The sequence below is a fragment of the Eleutherodactylus coqui genome, chromosome 1, assembly GCF_035609145.1.
Source record: "Eleutherodactylus coqui strain aEleCoq1 chromosome 1, aEleCoq1.hap1, whole genome shotgun sequence".
Classification (NCBI taxonomy): domain Eukaryota; kingdom Metazoa; phylum Chordata; class Amphibia; order Anura; family Eleutherodactylidae; genus Eleutherodactylus; species Eleutherodactylus coqui.
In genome coordinates, this window is record NC_089837.1 from 324,352,193 (window position 1) to 324,371,681 (window position 19,489).

Sequence of the window (19,489 nt, forward strand, 5' to 3'; positions counted from 1 at the left end):
CAATCCTAGTGGTATGCCACCAATCAGAGGCGTAACGTGAAGCTTCTGGGCCCCAATGCAAAACCTGTAACGGGGCCCCTAACTATAATGCTTTACTTATAGTACTGGGCTCCCTATATGGAGAAGAGAGGCCTTATGGGCCCCCTAAGACTTCTGGGCCCGGGTGCAACCGCATCCCCTATAGTTACGCCCCTGCCACCAATGTCTACACTGAGACACCCCCTGAATGCTACAATATCCGGCAGGCTACAGTTTATCTATTTTGCTTTCCACCCTTTGGTTTTAAAAGGTCTTTTTTATTTTCTATTTTGCGTTGGCTTCACAACCTAAAAGTCATAGTGAATAAGCACCACTGAAGTGAACAATTACACACTGACTAAGTAGCAGATGTGTAGGCAGTGAATAATTCAGTTTTTCTCTCTCCTCAGCTGACTCAGAATTTCCTCCAGGCTACTTAGCAAAGAAAACAGGGAGGGATGTGAGAAACCTAAAATCAAACTCACCTTGAATTTCAAACACCGACAGCTTAAGCTTTTAATGAAACCTGGATTCACGTCACTAATGAGGACGTTTCATTGGTATGTGTAAGCTGAGGCAGAAAACACCTGTGCATTTCTTAAGGAAGTTTCCATAAAAACTGAACATAGATCAAAATGATTAGAACAAGCCCATTATTTGATAAGTACTAGAAATAAATATGTAAAAGGGTTTTCTGAGTTATTTTATATTAAGTGTTGAATCCCCAAAATTACATAAAAGAAATATACTGACTGTGACAGGCCTGGTGGCTTCTCGGAAACCTATCACGTTAGAAGCCCTGGGAAGGTTTATAGGATGTCACTGATTATGTCCCTATTGAGCCAACCAATGTGACTGCGACAGCCAATGTAAATAAAAGGTGGGGGAGCATTGCGGCAGATGTGAGGCAAATATGAATTTTTAGGTTTTTTTTTTTTTTTTTCATATTCAACTCGTCCTTCCCTCCCTGCCACCAATGAACAGAATTCTTGGAAATCCCCTTTAATATGGCGAAACACTGGATGGTCATGCCCTTTTATTGACCAGCTGATACAAATGGTCCACTAACATGGGATGAGCTGTCGGGCAAACTATGCCCAACACTCTGTTACACAGGAGTATCGCTAGCATCGCGCACAGTGCTGCTGGCATGGAGGTGGAGTGGGCCGAAAAGCGTTCTCCCCCGCTCTCCTCTATTCACAGTAAACAGACAGACGTTCAGAAGAAAGAAGTCATGCAGAAACTGAAGAACTGAACAACTCTCGTTCAGTTGCACATGCGGTAACCCAGGACGATTATAGTTCAAATTTCCGCGGACGTGCAGGAATATGGATGATTCTGAACAATAATTGTGTAAAAGGGCCATTACTTGACAAAAAGAGGGTGTGGGATTTCAAGATATTGCTGCTCATCACTCATTTACAGGTATACCATGAAATAAAAATTAATAATGTATAGACAGGATAGATATATAGTAGTCAGGAAAAATGAAAAGAGAAAAGGCTAAAAATCGTATATATCAATAATAGTAAATATTTTTTAAAAATCATATTATTAAGGGCTTATTTACACGGATGTATTTGTGCACAAAAAATTGGTGTGCGCTATACACCTTAAATAGAACTAATTGATTTCAACTGAATTTTGTATTTTGCCTGCACAAGTCCATCACGCAACAAAATACGCAACATGTTCTATTTTCTTGCGGGAAATAGAATATATGAAAGCGATTGGGCATTTTTTTTAAATGCATATACTTTTGGCTGCTTTTTCCTAAAAACTCTATGGGGCAGATTTACTGTCTAAGGCCTTGGTCAGACGAGCTCTGTTTTGGCCTACCAACAGGCGTGCAAAAAAAAATTACGCTTGCATCTGCCTAAATTGCGTGACTTTTTCATGTGCAGACTTGGAGAAGTGCAGTTGCTCAAGAACGAGAGAGTGAAGAAGCCCTGCAGGGCTTTGGGATTTCCCCTATAGCAGGGAAAGAGAGCAGAGCTATGGAGGATTAACCCATAGCAGGGAGAGACGGAGTCGGGCTATGGGTCAATCCCCCATTGCTCCGCTCTTTCTCCCTGCTATGGGGAAATCCATAGTCCTGTTCTCTCTCTCCCTGCTATAGGGACATCCTCATAGTGCATAGAGAGTGCGCAGGGCTAGAGAGAGGGAGCAGGGCTATAGGGATTCTCACAGAGATTCCCCATAGCAAACATAGAGGGGCCGAGGCTAGTGGCAAATCCCTCCTCCTATGCTCTTGGGAGAAGCCCTCAGGGAAAGCCCTGTAACCCCACCCCCTCTCTCTACCCGCTATAGGGAAATCCCTTGAAGAGTGAGGGGGAGGGAGTGCCCTACTGCCCCCGCTACTGGGAAATTGCCCAGCAGGGGGGCAAGAGGAATACCCTGCAGCTTATAGCAGGGAATTTAAAATGTGCTGCCCAGAAGCAAATTTTAAATGTCCCGTTGTTAATTCCTGTTAGTCCCCGTGGGGATTAACGGAACCCTCAGGAGGTCCCTGCGTCCCCACAGGGACTAACATGAGTTTACAGCGGGACATTTAAAATTTGCTTCTGGGCAGCACCTTTTAAATATCCTGCTGTAAGCAGTGGAGAATCTATTCCGAGCGCAGGAGCCTCCATAAACTCCTGCTCCCATAGGAGTCAATGGAAACTCCTGCACAGCGCACCAAAGATAGCCAATGTTCTATCTTTGTTAGGTGCATGCAGTTTTCAACTACTACATTCTCTCATATGAGCGCTTCTATAGGAACCCATTAGTTCTTTTAGAAGCGCTCTTTTTGCGCACTCGTCTGACCGAGCCCTAAAGGCTTATTCACACAAACACATGCATGTTATGAAATCTGCAGCACGCTCCAAAATCAGTATTGAGTATTTTTGGCTACACGTGAATAGCGTTTCGTACTGTACTTTGTTGAGGATTTTATTTCTATCCATTTCCTAATCAGCTACTATATGTAGTTTCCTGTATGTGCAGTATATACGTTGTGAAACAAGCTATCACAAGAAAACCTGTATGTTATTCCACTAGGTCATGTGGGACCAAACACTCATAACTAGATCACCAGAGAGCCACCCTAAGGCCGGGCCTACACGAGCGTGCGGTAAAACACTGTGTGTATAATGCAGTTTTACCGCCATGTGAGCCGGCATATCACCATGAACAGCAGCAATTTTTGACTGCGAATGTAAGCGTATCTCATGCACATTGTCATTTACAATCTTCCTGGTTTCATTATTTAAAAACAATTTTCGCTAATGTTTTATATAAACGCCGCACATACGTAATTTAATTGTGTATGTAATACGCAATGAAATTATGGTCGTGTGAGCCCGGCCTAATCCACATACTTCACTTGGGCATGGGCAGGTTCCCATATAACGCTATTCACGAAGTATGTGCAAGTCGATGCATAAGCCAATAAAAAAAACCAAAAAATACACTATTGCTTTCCTACCATTACAGAAAGCAGCCATACTTACGGATATACTGATACAAAATACAAGGCCAGGTATAAAACCATATCTCTCAGCAAGCAGGCAGGCAGATTGCTCTATGGAGGAACATTGTACAGGTGAGAAATATTGATGAACATCCACTCACATATCTACCACATATTATAGTGGCACATAGATAACATTCAGATTTTTTTTTGTACTGATAGATGACATACAAATCACAGAAAAGGGATTTTAGTGTAGGGAGACGCAAGAAAACAGGGACATGGGTTGCAAGCTTAAAGGGGTTGTCCCGCGCCGAAACGGGTTTTTTTTTTTTCAATAGCCCCCCCGTTCGGCGCGAGACAAACCTGATGCAGGATTTTAAAAAAAAACAAAAACGGATGGTACTTACCCGAATCCCCGCGCTCCGGTGACTTCTTACTTACCTTGCGAAGATGGCCGCCGGGATCTTCACCCTCGGTGGACCGCAGGTCTTCTGTGCGGTCCATTGCCGATTCCAGCCTCCTGATTGGCTGGAATCGGCACACGTGACGGGGCGGAGCTACGAGGAGCAGCTCTCTGGCACGAGCGGCCCCATTCAGAAGGGAGAAGACCGGACTGCGCAAGCGCGTCTAATCGGGCAATTAGACGCTGAAAATTAGACGGCACCATGGAGACGAGGACGCTAGCAACGGAACAGGTAAGTGAATAACTTCTGTATGGCTCATAATTAATGCACAATGTACATTACAAAGTGCATTAATATGGCCATACAGAAGTGTATACCCCAACTTTGTTTCGCGGGACAACCCCTTTAAGTATTTTGGCAAAAATATTAACTAATACCCATACCAGTATGTATCATTATTTTTGCAGAAAGAGACAGTATGGTTCACTTTTGAGTTGTAGGGCAGCCCACAAGGCTAATGTATGTGGCGTCATTAAGGAGTTGTAAGCCTGTATGATGCACTACACGTGTTAGATAAGGCATACAAAGGGGGCCAGACCAACTATGTGCCAATATAATACTAAATAGCCCCTCCCCAATATATGATAGGTGTGTGAATGGGTATTCATCAGTATTTTGCACCTGTGCAATGCTCCTCTATATAGTTGTGTACATGCTGGGGGATGTGGTGCTTCTACCTGCCCTGGTATTTTGTATTAGTGCATATAGCCGTATTCTGTAATTTTTTTTTTTGCATTGATATAACCCTCTTCTGTGATTTCTTACAATTACAACACAGTATAAGTACTATAAAATTGGTAGCCCTGCATTGCTCCATTCCACCATTATAATTACTAGGTGTTATGTTCACAGGTAGGGATCACCAACCAATCAAAATTACTTCAATTGAAAGATGAATAGTAAAAAGTACTTGGTTTAAAAAGAACGTAAATTAAGCAACTTGCAAGCATAGTAACAACACCTCAGGGCTTATTGCTTAAGATGGACAAATATAAGGAAGGAACGCAACTCAGAGGGTGTTGCCTCAAGTATGACTCGAGATAGTTCTAATGAAAGATTGATTGATGGAAAAGTCTTTTGAAATATAGGCTTGCTAATCGAATTCTGATGGAGCAGTTGTTATTTTTAGCTACAAAAGTATATCAGTGACAAGACCCAAGATGAATCACTTGTGGAATAATATTACAGGTTCAATTTAGATTGTTACATTATAATCTATAAACCCTATCCATATAATGATACATAAGCTGACTTTCACTAATAAGCTCAGCTTGATCCTCTTTAACTGCAGGTGGATCACTCCTTATTGCCGAGTGGCACCTGGACTTGTTCTTCTTTTAATTTGGAAGTCCAGGTACCGTTCGGCAATTAGTGGTGACCTGCATGAGAGTACAGTGGATCAACCGGAGTTTGTACTGGCACCCTAAAAATAATTTCCAACTTTAACAGAAATATTAACTCAGAACTACTGAAAATGAATCATAGAATGGTAGAGTTGGAAGGTACCTCCAGGGTCATCGGGTCCAACCCCCTGATCAGTGCAGGATCACTAAATCATCCCAGACAGATATTTGTCCAGCCTTTGTTTAAAGACTTCCATTGAAGGAGAACTCACCACCTCCCATGGTAACCTGTTCCACTCATTGATCATCCTCACTATCAGAAAGTTTTTTTCTAATATCTAATTTGTGTCTCCTCCCTTTCAGTTTCATCCCATTGCTTCTAGTCTTACCTTGTGCAAATGAGAATAGGGCTGATCCCTCTGCACTGTGACAAACCCTTCAGATATCTGTAGACCGCTATTAAGTCTCCTCTCAGCCTTCTTTTTTGAAGGCTAAACATTCCCTGATCCTTTAACCGTTCTTCATAGAACATGATTTGCAGACTGCTCACCATCTTGGTAACTCTTCTCTGAACTTGCTCTAGTTTGTCTATGTGTTTTTAAAGTGGGGTGCCCAGAACTGGACACAGTATTCCAGATGAGGTCTGACTAAGGAAGAGTAGAGGGGGACCATGACCTTATGTGATCTATACTCTTAATACATCCCAGAATTGTGTATGCCTTTTTGGCTGCTGCATCACATTGTTGACTCATGTTCAGTCTATGACCTTTTAGTATACCCAAGTCATTTTCACATGTGCTGCTGCTTAGCTCAATTCCTCCCATTCTGTATGTGCTTTCTTCATTTTTCTTGCCCCGATGTAGGACTTTGCATTTCTCCTTGTTAAATACCATTCTGTTAGTCGCTGCCCACTGTGCAAGTTTTTCTAGATCTTTTTGAATACTCTCTCTCTCTCTTCCTTAGTGTTAGCTATCCCTCCTAGCTTTGTGTCGTTGGCAAATTTGATCAGTTTCCCATCAATTCCCTCCTCCAGATCATTTATGAAAATGTTGAACAACACTGGGCCTGGACAGAGCCTTGTGGCCCCACTTGATACATTCTTCCACTTGGGTGTGCAGCCATTTATGACCACTCTTTGAGTACGACCACTCAGCCAGTTGTGAATCCACCTAACGGTTGCCTTGTCGATCCCATATTTGGTCATTTTTTCAATAAGTATAGTATGAGATACTTTGTCAAATGCTTTACTAAGGTGAAGATAAACTATATCCACCACATTTCCCTGATCAACCCAGTTGGTGATACTGTCATAGAAGGCAATTAGATTTGTCTGGCATGACTTCTTTGTAACAAAGCCATGCTGGCTCTGGTTAATTACTCCATTTTTATCCAAGTACTTGCATACATGCTGTTTAATAATTTGTTCAAAGATATTTCCCAGTATATAAGTCAGGCTCACAGGCCTGTAGTTTCCTGGATCTACCTTCTTCCCTTTTTTGAAGATAGGGACAACATTTGCCCTTTTCCAATCTTCTGGGACTTCGCCTGTCCAAGAATTTTCAAAGATTATGGTGAGTGGTTCAGCAATTACCTCCGCTGCTTCCTTTAGTATCCTATGGCTGATCCCTCTGCACTATGACAACCCTTCAGATATTTGTAGACAGCTATTAAGCCTGTTTTCAGTTGCTCATCTGTGAAACGTACAATTTGAGGTACTTTATCACTTTTTTTCCAAACATACTAAGGGCTCATGCTCACCTCCATAGTACTACTTTGTACAACCTCCCCTCTGGGGCTGAATCATACATATTGTGTAACTTTTTTTTAATCTAACAGAAAAACAATTGTGTCATGTTGTATTTGATGATGTATTACAGTGTAGAAGCAATGGGAAAAATATCTCCATTATATGGTGCCATATGAACTGCACAGATTGCCCCAAAACCACCCTATTCAGAAATGTGTGATATAATGCATGGAAAAAGTTGGCAGAGCAAGTATAATTGCTGCCAAATCCCACAACTAATTTAATTCTTCAAACAGATGCTAATTACATGGTGGTTTTGCTAATGTCGCTGAATTTCACAGCCATACAAAAAGTAAAGCATACATTTTATCTGCATATTAAAAGCCTCATGAATAATAATCTCTGCTGGGCTAACCCTAATTTCTTCTAATCTCTAATACATGCATTCCAAATATAAAGTGGGGCATCTAAGGGCATATTAAAGCAGGCACGTCATTTGAATACATCTCGGGTCATGCCAATCACTGTGGTTTAAAGTTATATAAAACTTAGTTTTAATGATCACTTTTGTCTGTTACCAAATAGAGCGACATTTCAAAAATAATAATGAGTAAAATAACTTGTGCTTTCCTCAAGGAGAAACTTTATTTGCCCAGACTCATGTCTGAAGCCTCTCACCCAGCCAACCAATACCCTGCTCTGCACTGACAAGGGGCAAACACCCCAAAACAGCCTGTCTGCCAATGGGAGAAGATTCTGAAGAAGATTCCGGTTTGACTTCTATCCCTAGGCTGCATTCACACAAATGTTTTTGTGCAGCGTATTAAGCACAAAAAATTTGCGCGTGCGCAGTTTGCAGTGAATAGAAACCATTGATTTCAATGGTTTTGTTCACATAAGCGTATTTTGCACGCACATTCTGTTTGCACAAAAAATATATATACAACATGCTCTATTTTCCTGCACATCTGCACAGAAAAATAGCACATATTAAACTAATTACACCAATTTCCCATTTTAATGAATGGGAGCATGGTTGCATATCTTTTTGTGCGCGCAAATTTCTATGATTTGTACATGCAAAAAGTACAGTAAAACATGCACATGGGTACACAAATACGCAACGTCCATTGTGCAAATATGCAGCGCAAATGCACATCTAAATGCGCTTATGTCTGTGTGCCCAACCCATGTTGTCAAGGCCTATTGAAAAGTCAAACACTGACTTATAAGGAGGTTACCTTCCAACAGGTGGCGCTGCGGAGATACTTTTCCAATCCTTATTTGCATACAAACATAATGATAATGTGTTAAAAAGCTGTTTCCTACAAATAAATATTAATTTATTGTCATTTCGGTGTACGCTGTGGATTTCCAATTTGGGGTTTCTTATGAATCCCCAAGAATGGAATTCAGAATGGAACCGTAAACTTTCACTTGTCACCAATAACTTTGCCGTCTCACAAAGTTTCTATTCATTTCCGTTATTTTTGGAGGATAAAATAGCACAAATTACACGATGTAGCACATCATCAATAGTGGACGGAAGCCTTCTAAAACTAAGACCAAAAGTTGCACCTTTGGTACTTTTGACTAATGCAAGCCTATTAGAGATGAGCGAGCATACTCGCTAAGGGCAATTACTCTAGCAAACATTGCCCTTAGAGAGTACGTGCCCGCTCGGAAGAAAAGATTCGGCTGCCGGCGCGGGTGAGAGGTGAGTTGCGGGAGTGAGCAGGAGGGAACGGGGGGGAGAGAGAGATCTCCCCTCCGTTTCCCGCCCCCTGCGGCACCCGAATCTTTTCTTCCGAGCGGGCAGGTACTCGCTAAGGGCAATGTTTGCTAGAGTAATTGCCCTTAGCAAGTATGCTCACTCATCTCTAACGCCTATGCTTCAGTATGACTGCCGTTTTACAACCCTGGTATAGAAACCATAGTAAGGTTCCCAATTACAGTCTGAACCTAGCCTTACTCAGTCTTAATCGTGGGATCATCTCCTTAACCCCTTAGTGACCAAGCCTTTTTGCGCCTTAATGACCAGGCCAAATTTTGCAAATCTGACATGTGTCAGATTTTTTAACATGGAAAAACACCAGAAAGGCATTATATATCCTAGCGATTCTGACATTGTTTTTTCGCCACATGTTGTACTTCATTTAGGCGTAAAAAATAGACCGATAGAATTTGTGTTTATTTATTAAAAGCGCCAAAATTGGGAAAACTTTCACATTTCCAACTGCAATATCTTAAATATGTGCAAACATAATATAGAAATTTTTGCTAAGATTTATATTTCCACCCGTTTACTTTATTTTGGGCGCACATTGGAAAAACTTTCGGTTTTTTTTAACCATTTAGGAGACGTACAAATTTAACATTACTTTTTAGCATTTTGAGGAACACTTTGTTTTCCTACACCAAGCCAAGATTGGAAAGGCTCATGAGTGTCAGAATAATAGATATCCCCACAAATTACCCCATTTTAAAAACTACACCCCTTAGTGTATTTACTGAGGGGTGTCATGAGTATTTTGACCCCACAGTTTTTTTTCAGGAATTAATTCAATTTAGATGAGAAAAAGTAAAATTTCATATTTTTGCAAATCTATCATTTTAAAGACATATTTTTTCCTATAGTTTACATGAAAATGAGGATTTACACCCCAAAATGGATACCCCTGTTGCTCCCGTGTTCAGAAATATACCCATTGTGGCCCTAATGTTATATCTGAGTCCACAACGGGGCCCAAAATGAAAGGAGTATTCAGTGTCTTTCAGAACAGAAATTTTGCTTGAAGTCCTTTTAGACCCCATAGCACACATGTAGAGTTCTTGAGCGCCCCAAACCATAGAAAACCCCCACAAATGACCCCATTTTGAAAACTAGACCCCTTAAGGAATTTATCTAGGGGTGTACTGCATATTTTGACCCCACAGTTTTTGAATGAATTCAAGCCAAGCAAAAGGAAAAAATTGTGATTTTCGTTTTTTTGGCAATTCTGTCATTTTTAAAAACTGCTTTTTTTGTACAGCACACATATGAATGAAGACTTGCACCCAAAAATGGGTACCCCTGTTTGTCCCGTGTTCAGAGACATACCCATTGTGGCCCTAATCTTATGTCTGGATGCACAACAGGGCCCAAAATGAAAGGAGTCGTCAGTGGCTTTCAGAACATAGATTTTGCTTGAAGTCCTTTTAGGCCCCATTGCCCACTTGTAGAGTTCTTGAGCGCCCAAAACCATATAGAACCCCCACAAATGACCCCATTTTGAAAACTAGACGCCTTATCGAATTTATCTAGGGGTGTACTGTGTATTTTGACCCCACAGTTTTTGAAAAAATTCAAGCAAAGCAAAAGGAAAAAATTAGGATTTTCGTTTTTTTGGCAATTCTGTCATTTTAAAAACAGCTTTTTTTGTACAGCACACATATGAAGGAAGACTTGCACCCCAAAATGGATACCCCTGTTTGTACTGTTTTCAGACACATACCCATTGTGGCCCTAATATTATTTCCGCATGCACAACGGGGCCCAAAATGAAAGGAGTAATCGGTGGCTTTCAGAACATAGATTTTGCTTGAAGTCTTTTTAGGCCCCATTGCCCACTTGTAGAGTTCTTGAGCGGCCAAAACAATAGAGAACCCCCACAAATGACCCCATTTTGAAAACTAACGAATTTATCTAGGGGTGTACTGTGTATTTTAACCCTACAATTTTTGAATAGATCTAAGCAAAGCAGTAAGAAAAAATTACGATTTTCATTTTTTGGGCTATTGCGTCAATTTAAAAAACAGTTTTTTTTTGTACAGTACATGTATAAATGAAGACTTTCACCCCAAAATGGATACCCCTGTTTGTCCCGTGCTCAGAAACATACCCATTGTGGCCCTAATCGACTTACAGGACACATGGCTCAGCCTACAATGAAAGGAATACCCATTGGATTTCAGGGTATAACTGAATAAATTCCAGGCCCCATTGCCCCATTGCCCACTTATAGAGCCATTGAGCGGCCAAAACTATAAAGAACCCCATTTTGAAAACTAGACCCCTTAAGGAATTTATCTAGGGGTGTACTGCATATTTTGACCCCACAGTTTTTGAATGAATTCAAGCCAAGCAAAAGGAAAAAATTGTGATTTTCGTTTTTTTGGCAATTCTGTCATTTTTAAAAACTGCTTTTTTTGTACAGCACACATATGAATGAAGACTTGCACCCAAAAATGGGTACCCCTGTTTGTCCCGTGTTCAGAGACATACCCATTGTGGCCCTAATCTTATGTCTGGATGCACAACAGGGCCCAAAATGAAAGGAGTCGTCAGTGGCTTTCAGAACATAGATTTTGCTTGAAGTCCTTTTAGGCCCCATTGCCCACTTGTAGAGTTCTTGAGCGCCCAAAACCATATAGAACCCCCACAAATGACTCCATTTTGAAAACTAGACGCCTTATCGAATTTATCTAGGGGTGTACTGTGTATTTTGACCCCACAGTTTTTGAAAAAATTCAAGCAAAGCAAAAGGAAAAAATTAGGATTTTCGTTTTTTTGGCAATTCTGTCATTTTAAAAACAGCTTTTTTTGTACAGCACACATATGAAGGAAGACTTGCACCCCAAAATGGATACCCCTGTTTGTACTGTTTTCAGACACATACCCATTGTGGCCCTAATATTATTTCCGCATGCACAACGGGGCCCAAAATGAAAGGAGTAATCGGTGGCTTTCAGAACATAGATTTTGCTTGAAGTCTTTTTAGGCCCCATTGCCCACTTGTAGAGTTCTTGAGCGGCCAAAACAATAGAGAACCCCCACAAATTACCCCATTTTGAAAACTAACGAATTTATCTAGGGGTGTACTGTGTATTTTAACCCTACAATTTTTGAATAGATCTAAGCAAAGCAGTAAGAAAAAATTACGATTTTCATTTTTTGGGCTATTGCGTCAATTTAAAAAACAGTTTTTTTTTGTACAGTACATGTATAAATGAAGACTTTCACCCCAAAATGGATACCCCTGTTTGTCCCGTGCTCAGAAACATACCCATTGTGGCCCTAATCGACTTACAGGACACATGGCTCAGCCTACAATGAAAGGAATACCCATTGGATTTCAGGGTATAACTGAATAAATTCCAGGCCCCATTGCCCCATTGCCCACTTATAGAGCCATTGAGCGGCCAAAACTATAAAGAACCCCATTTTGAAAACTAGACCCCTTAAGGAATTTATCTAGGGGTGTACTGCATATTTTGACCCCACAGTTTTTGAATGAATTCAAGCCAAGCAAAAGGAAAAAATTGTGATTTTCGTTTTTTTGGCAATTCTGTCATTTTTAAAAACTGCTTTTTTTGTACAGCACACATATGAATGAAGACTTGCACCCAAAAATGGGTACCCCTGTTTGTCCCGTGTTCAGAGACATACCCATTGTGGCCCTAATCTTATGTCTGGATGCACAACAGGGCCCAAAATGAAAGGAGTCGTCAGTGGCTTTCAGAACATAGATTTTGCTTGAAGTCCTTTTAGGCCCCATTGCCCACTTGTAGAGTTCTTGAGCGCCCAAAACCATATAGAACCCCCACAAATGACCCCATTTTGAAAACTAGACGCCTTATCGAATTTATCTAGGGGTGTACTGTGTATTTTGACCCCACAGTTTTTGAAAAAATTCAAGCAAAGCAAAAGGGAAAAATTAGGATTTTCGTTTTTTTGGCAATTCTGTCATTTTAAAAACAGCTTTTTTTGTACAGCACACATATGAAGGAAGACTTGCACCCCAAAATGGATACCCCTGTTTGTACTGTTTTCAGACACATACCCATTGTGGCCCTAATATTATTTCCGCATGCACAACGGGGCCCAAAATGAAAGGAGTAATCGGTGGCTTTCAGAACATAGATTTTGCTTGAAGTCTTTTTAGGCCCCATTGCCCACTTGTAGAGTTCTTGAGCGGCCAAAACAATAGAGAACCCCCACAAATGACCCCATTTTGAAAACTAACGAATTTATCTAGGGGTGTACTGTGTATTTTAACCCTACAATTTTTGAATAGATCTAAGCAAAGCAGTAAGAAAAAATTACGATTTTCATTTTTTGGGCTATTGCGTCAATTTAAAAAACAGTTTTTTTTTGTACAGTACATGTATAAATGAAGACTTTCACCCCAAAATGGATACCCCTGTTTGTCCCGTGCTCAGAAACATACCCATTGTGGCCCTAATCGACTTACAGGACACATGGCTCAGCCTACAATGAAAGGAATACCCATTGGATTTCAGGGTATAACTGAATAAATTCCAGGCCCCATTGCCCCATTGCCCACTTATAGAGCCATTGAGCGGCCAAAACTATAAAGAACCCCATTTTGAAAACTAGACCCCTTAACAAATTCATCTAGGGGTGTACTGCGTATTTTGACCCCACAGTATTTGAATGAATCTAAGCAAAGCAGTAACGATTTTCAATTTTTTTGTCAATTTTTTAAATTTAAAAACAGTTTTTTTGTACAGTGTACATAGGAATGAAGACGTTCACCCCCAAATGGATACCCCTGTTTGTCCCGTGTTCAGAAACATACCCATTATGGCCCTAATCTACTTACAGGACCCATGGCAAGGCCTATAAAGGAGGGAACACCCGTTGGATTGCACGGCACAACTGAATAAATTCCAGGCCCCATTGCTTATTTGTACGGAATAAAAATTGACTCCCTAAAAATTTTCCCCCCCGCCAACACACTCTGCGCCCTTTTCGGCGCTCACGAATCTTAGATAAAAGTAATAATGTGAACTGTGTGGTATTTCCGAAGACAGGGGTAATTACGGAGGCTGGTTGGAATGGGCCCATGGGGCAATAAAAACGTGTATCCCCTCTCCTCTCATGCTTTTTGGGGGTCATTTCTTGACCTCAGTGGCGGGTATGGGGTGTAAAAAGTGGCGCTCCGTGAGTCTCCGTAAGCTTGATGAGGTGCGGCGGTCTCACACAGAAGGCGCTCAACAAGCTGCTCCTGGAACTGCATGAAGCCAAGCGTTCCCGAGGCTTCTTGTAAATTACAGATTACAGGTAGCGGTCTGAATAACGTCGGGCTCACGCAGCCATAGGCGGAATCCGCTTGCGGAGGCCCGCAGCGGATCCCGGCTGTGAGCCCGGCTGTGACCCTGCATACGGCCGCGTAATGTACTGCGCATAACTGCCTACTCACACAGGCGGTCATGCGCAGTACACCTTTTTTTGTTTGTATTTCCCACACCGTCGCTTAGCAATGACGTGGGTACCCGCAACCCGTATACAACGTAGTTGCGTATGGGCAGCGGGTATATCCGCGACCATGGAGCACAATAGGCTCTATGTTGCGGATATCCGCGGTAAAATAGAACCTGCTGCGTTCTCTTTTCTGCGAGTGGATTATGCAATTCCAACCCGATAATGTGAGCAGAATTGTGTAATCCAATGCGATTGATTTGCACAATACCTCGGATCAGACGCATGCGGAATCTAATTCCTATCCGGTCATGTGAGACCGACCTATGTTAGAGCGCTACTTTTTTATTAGGTGACCGGCGACCGTTCAACGAGGCCACCCGTCACTGCTCCAGGCTCTCGGCGACCGATGGTCACTGAGAGCAAGGAGATTTTAAATTTCCTGGGCTCCCCGACTCCTGCGCATGTGTCCAGCATTTTGCCGGCGGTCGCATGTGCAAAATTCGGGAAGGTTCACGAAGGAGGATTGCGTCAGGGTGCAAATACGGAGGCCTCTGGTAAAAAGTTTCATCTCCTCTCACCGATCACAGCGGTGAGGGGAGATGAAACTTCTAAATTTTTTTTTTCCTTTTACGTGATCGCCATTATTGGATAACGGCGAACACGTGATCAGGAACCGCTCACCGCGGCCCCCCGTGAAATCTCCAGGCTCTTGGCTACGTTTTGTAGCCAGGAGCAGAGAGAATTTAAATTATCCTGGCAATCCACAGCTTTTGCGCATGCGTCCGCCATTTTGGCGACGGGCGCGTGCGCAGAAGCTGGGGTAAGGTCCGCGGATTAATCCGGGGCCTAATGTATGTACTTTCATCCTCCCTCACGGATATGATCTGTGAGGGGAGATGAAACGTACGCTTTTTAAACTTTTTTACACTTTTTTTAACTTTACATGATCACTGTTATCCATTGGATGACAGTGATCATGTCCCCGGTATAAGCCCTCTGCCCCTGGCTACACATGGCAGCCAGGAGCAGAGGGATTTTGAATTTCCCGGGGCTCGAGTCCCTCTGTGCACGCGCCCGATGTCAATTATCGGGCGCGCATGTGCAGAAGGGGATTTCGGGTCCCGGGACATCGGGGAGGACCGAGGTGAGTATTTTCACCTCCCCTCATGGATCCGATCCATGAGGGGAGGTGAAGCTTTTCTTTTTTTAAACTTTTTTTCACTTTTCCGCAATCGCCGTTATCCATTGGATTTGAAATCTCCCGCGACTCCGGGTCTTCTGCGCATGCGGCTAACGTAATGCCGCCTGGCGCGCATGCGCAGAAGACCGGCTTCGGGGCCCGGAGGACTAGGACAGCGGGGAGCAGTGCGGCGGGTGAGTGATTTCAGCTGCCCTGATGGATCCGATCCATCAGGGCAGCTGAATCTTTAACTTATTTTCAACTTTTTAAAACTTTTTTGCGATCGGCGCTATCGCATTGCCGGGGGGGGGGGGTACCCGCAGCCCGGGATGACAGCTCCATGCTGTCGGCTACCTGCGGGCACCGACAGCATGGAGCTGTCACGTCCAGAAGCCGAGGGGCTTTATTCTCTGTAGGACGCATGTTTTTAAGCCCACTTCGGGAGGACGTAAAAACACTATGGCCCGGTCGTTAAGGGGTTAAATAAAGCCATCAGAATTGTTTTTTTCTAAAAACTAAGCTTGTGATAAACTATTCCAGAAGCACTTTGCATCCAGAATAACTGGAATGATAACTGGCTGTTAAATATGTGCTGAAAATCCACAGCAACATACGCACCAATGGTGGGGAATTTGACATGGACTCTGATGTGGATTTTTTACTGCCAAAAATCTGTGCCAAATTGACTGCGCGTGAATGCACCCTAAGAAACTATTGTATACCCCGGCACAGTATTCAGAAAGGTATGTATTGGTAATATTGCTGTAGCAGCACAGTTGGCACAAAAATCAACAGGATTACATGAATGAATACACACAAGGACATGCATAAACAATTAAAAAACAGGCACAAAGCCATAGTCAAATAGTTTTGATTATGTGAACTATTATGCATCACCCTTCTGTACAGCATCTAAAATTGTACTAAGCATCATTGATGGAAAAATACAGAAGTGTATTCTGCCTTTTGAAAAGTGCTGCCAAATTGCCACACAAAGAAGTTCACATGGGTGTAGTCCATCACAAGCCTACTCTGGAAGAAGAAGGGCCCTTGACCTATATCCAAACCCCCCAAGTTGGGGACAAGTATTGTTCCTTAACCAAAACAGTGACAGCCATCTATGCTCCACCATCTGCCTAGACTGCCAACCAACAGCTCTTCCAGAGTGCCAAATCTAGGTTCGGCTCCACAAAAGGGAGACTGCAGGGTACGTAATCGCCACACGCAGAACATGGACAACAAGAGGGACACCCATAAGAGCACCGCACCCTGAGGAATCCTTATGCCGAACAAATTGGAAAGTGGACATACAGGTTGGCTTTACATGGGACAACATCTTCCAAATAGTTCCTGAATAGTGAATGTAAGCAACAGCTGTTCCGTGTAAACACAGCCACCAACCAGGTAGCAAATGATAATTGGTGGACTAGTCGCTTCTTTTCAGCTCACCTAAAAATAGTTATCAGGTGATTAATTATCGTCTGGTGCAAGGAGGCAACTGTTTGTTTTCGACGACTAGCCGATAACTTCTGCAGGGAGGTGTGCACTTAAGTGACCACAAAATGGAAAAAAACAATTGTACTGTCTAAAAGCACATAAAAAACAATCTTTCGTATGCGTTAGTGACCATTTCGAAAGGCTATCCAGCCGATAACTGTCCCATTTAAAGCCACCCTAAGCCACATGTAGAGGCACAAAGTGATGTGAACCTAGCCTTACAATAGTCATGTGATCATCGCAACTTTATTAGATGCAAAAGGGAACAAGCCAGACATGCAACCTTTTAAATTCACTTACTTCGAAGTATGACACAAGAGAGAAGCTGTGCTTCTGAGATCATGCAGAGGTGACACCATACAATGAAGATGAGACAACCGCTGTGCTCCAGAGACTGCACTGCTAAAGTGGTCATCCTGCATAGGCCATAGTTAGCTTTTTAAATTTAGAAAGAACTACTTAAATTCCAAGTCGATGATAGCTTCTCTAGGTCTTTAGTATTTCTCCTCTACAAGCGGACACTCGAAATGAAGTGAATTAGTGGTCCATGTGCTGGTCTGAAACAATGTATTCCAGTGTATCTTTACTGCTTATATACCTTCACTCTTCAGGATGAGTACATCCCTCTGTTTCATAAAGGGATTGCCCAGTTATAAGATAATAGCCGATTCTCAAGATAGGGTATCACTAGCACATCAGCAGAGGTCTGTAGCTCGGGATTCCCACTTATCAGCTCTTTACTGAGCCATCACTTGGTATTACAGTCCCATTCATCTCCCCTTTAACCCCTTAATGACGCGGCCATTTTTCTTTTTCCATTTTCGTTTTTTCCTCCCCCCTTTAAAAAAATTGTAACTCCTTTATTGATCCATTGAGGGCTTGTTTTTTGCGGGACGAGTTGTATTTTTCAACGGTGCTATTTAAAGTACCATATAATGTACTGAAAAACATTTAAAAAATTCTAAGTGGAGTAAAATGAAAAAAAAACCCGACATTTCGCCATCTTTTAGTGCATCTTGCTTCTACGGCGCACAAACGGCAACAAAAACGACATGATAACTTTATTCTATGGGTCAGTACGATTGCTACGATACCAAACTTGTATAGTTTTTTTTTTACTATACTCCTCTTTTTTTTTTCAAAGACATTAAATTTTTTTCAATTATTTTCTGCGGTCATTTTGTGCGCGCGATAACTTTTTTATTTTTCTGTCAACGTAGTTGAGCAAGGGCTCATTTTTTGCGGGATGTCCTGTAGTTTCTGACAGTACCATTTTGGAATACATACGACTTTTTGATCCCTTTTTATTGCGTTTTTTCTGGGAGACGGGGTAACTAAAAAAGTGCATTTCTGGCGTTCTTTATTTTTTTTTTTGGACGACGTTCAACGTGCGGGAAAAATAATGTGCTACTTTAATAGTTTGGACTTTTATGGACGCGGCGATACCAAATACATATTTTTAATTTATTATTTAGATTTTTTTAATAATAGATATGGCAATAGGGGGGTGATTTAAACTTTTACAACTTTTTTTTTTTTTTTTTCAATTAAAAAAAACTTTATTGTTACATTACTCTGAAGTCCCCCTGGGGGACTTTAAGATGTGATGCTTTGATCGCTCCTGCAGTATGACGTAATGCTATAGCATTACGTCATACTGCTTTTTGACAGGCAGTCTATCAAGCCACCCTGTGTGGATGGCTTGATAGGCAGTCTGTTAAGGCAGCCTTGGGGCCTTTCATTAGGCCCCCGGCTGCCATGACACCTGCACGGCTCCCCCGATCTCACCGCGGCATTTAAATGGTTAATAGCCGCGATCGGCCACGCGGCCGCTCGCGGCTATAGCCAGCGGGTGTCAGCTGTTATAAACAGCTGACACCCGCACTGTATGCAGAGAGGTTGCATCGCAACCTTTTTTCATACATACCCCGCGGCCACAGGACGTACCGGTACGTCCTTGGTCGTGAAGGGGTTAATCATGTAGTCTCTTATTATGAGAACTTGTACAAACTCATGTGACAGTAGCACCAGTGGCTTTATGGTTACAGTAATCCATAGAGCAGTGATGGGCAATCTTTTGAGCTCAGTGTGTCAAAATTCACAAAAAACGAAGCATAACTCGGGTGGTGTGTCACTTCGAGAAAAAAAAAATCCATAAATTCGCGATATTTATAGTTTAAATAATAAATATGCATAATTGTAATGTATAACTGTATTTAACAAACCCGAAACACCCATAGCACAGGCCCTCGGCTCTCCCAGCCTCCACCTCACTTATCTCAGTAATGATGAGCCCCCAGCAGTGATAGTGCTTCTCACAGTGGCCCCCAGCAGTGACAGCGCCCCCACAGCAGTGCCCAGGAGTGACAGCTCCCCCTACAGTGGCCCCCAGCAGTGACAGTGCCCACCACAGCGGCCCCCCAGCAGTGACAGTGCCCACCACAGCGGCCCCCTAGCAGTATCTGCCCCCCACAGCGGCCCCCAGCAGTATCTGCCCCCCCCCCCCCCACAGCGGTCCCCAGCAGTATCTGCCCCCCCACAGCGGTCCCCAGCATTACCTGCCCCCCACAGCGGCC

The 19,489-nt window shown here is 42.5% G+C and overlaps 1 protein-coding gene across 3 annotated transcripts in view; it reads right to left on the reverse strand.

The window, feature by feature from the left end:
- STPG1 (sperm tail PG-rich repeat containing 1) overlaps positions 1-19,489 on the reverse strand; it is a 98,425-nt gene that overhangs the window by 57,119 nt on the left and 21,817 nt on the right. The window contains exon 1 of one of the 3 annotated variants that reach the window (XM_066575093.1): positions 5,446-5,583. The exons of the other annotated variants lie outside the window; for them this stretch is intronic. Within the exon in view, the coding sequence (XP_066431190.1) occupies positions 5,446-5,457 (12 nt within the window). The 5' untranslated portion in view covers positions 5,458-5,583. Of the gene's footprint in view, positions 1-5,445; positions 5,584-19,489 lie in introns of those variants that run through there. 3 annotated transcript variants of the gene reach the window in all.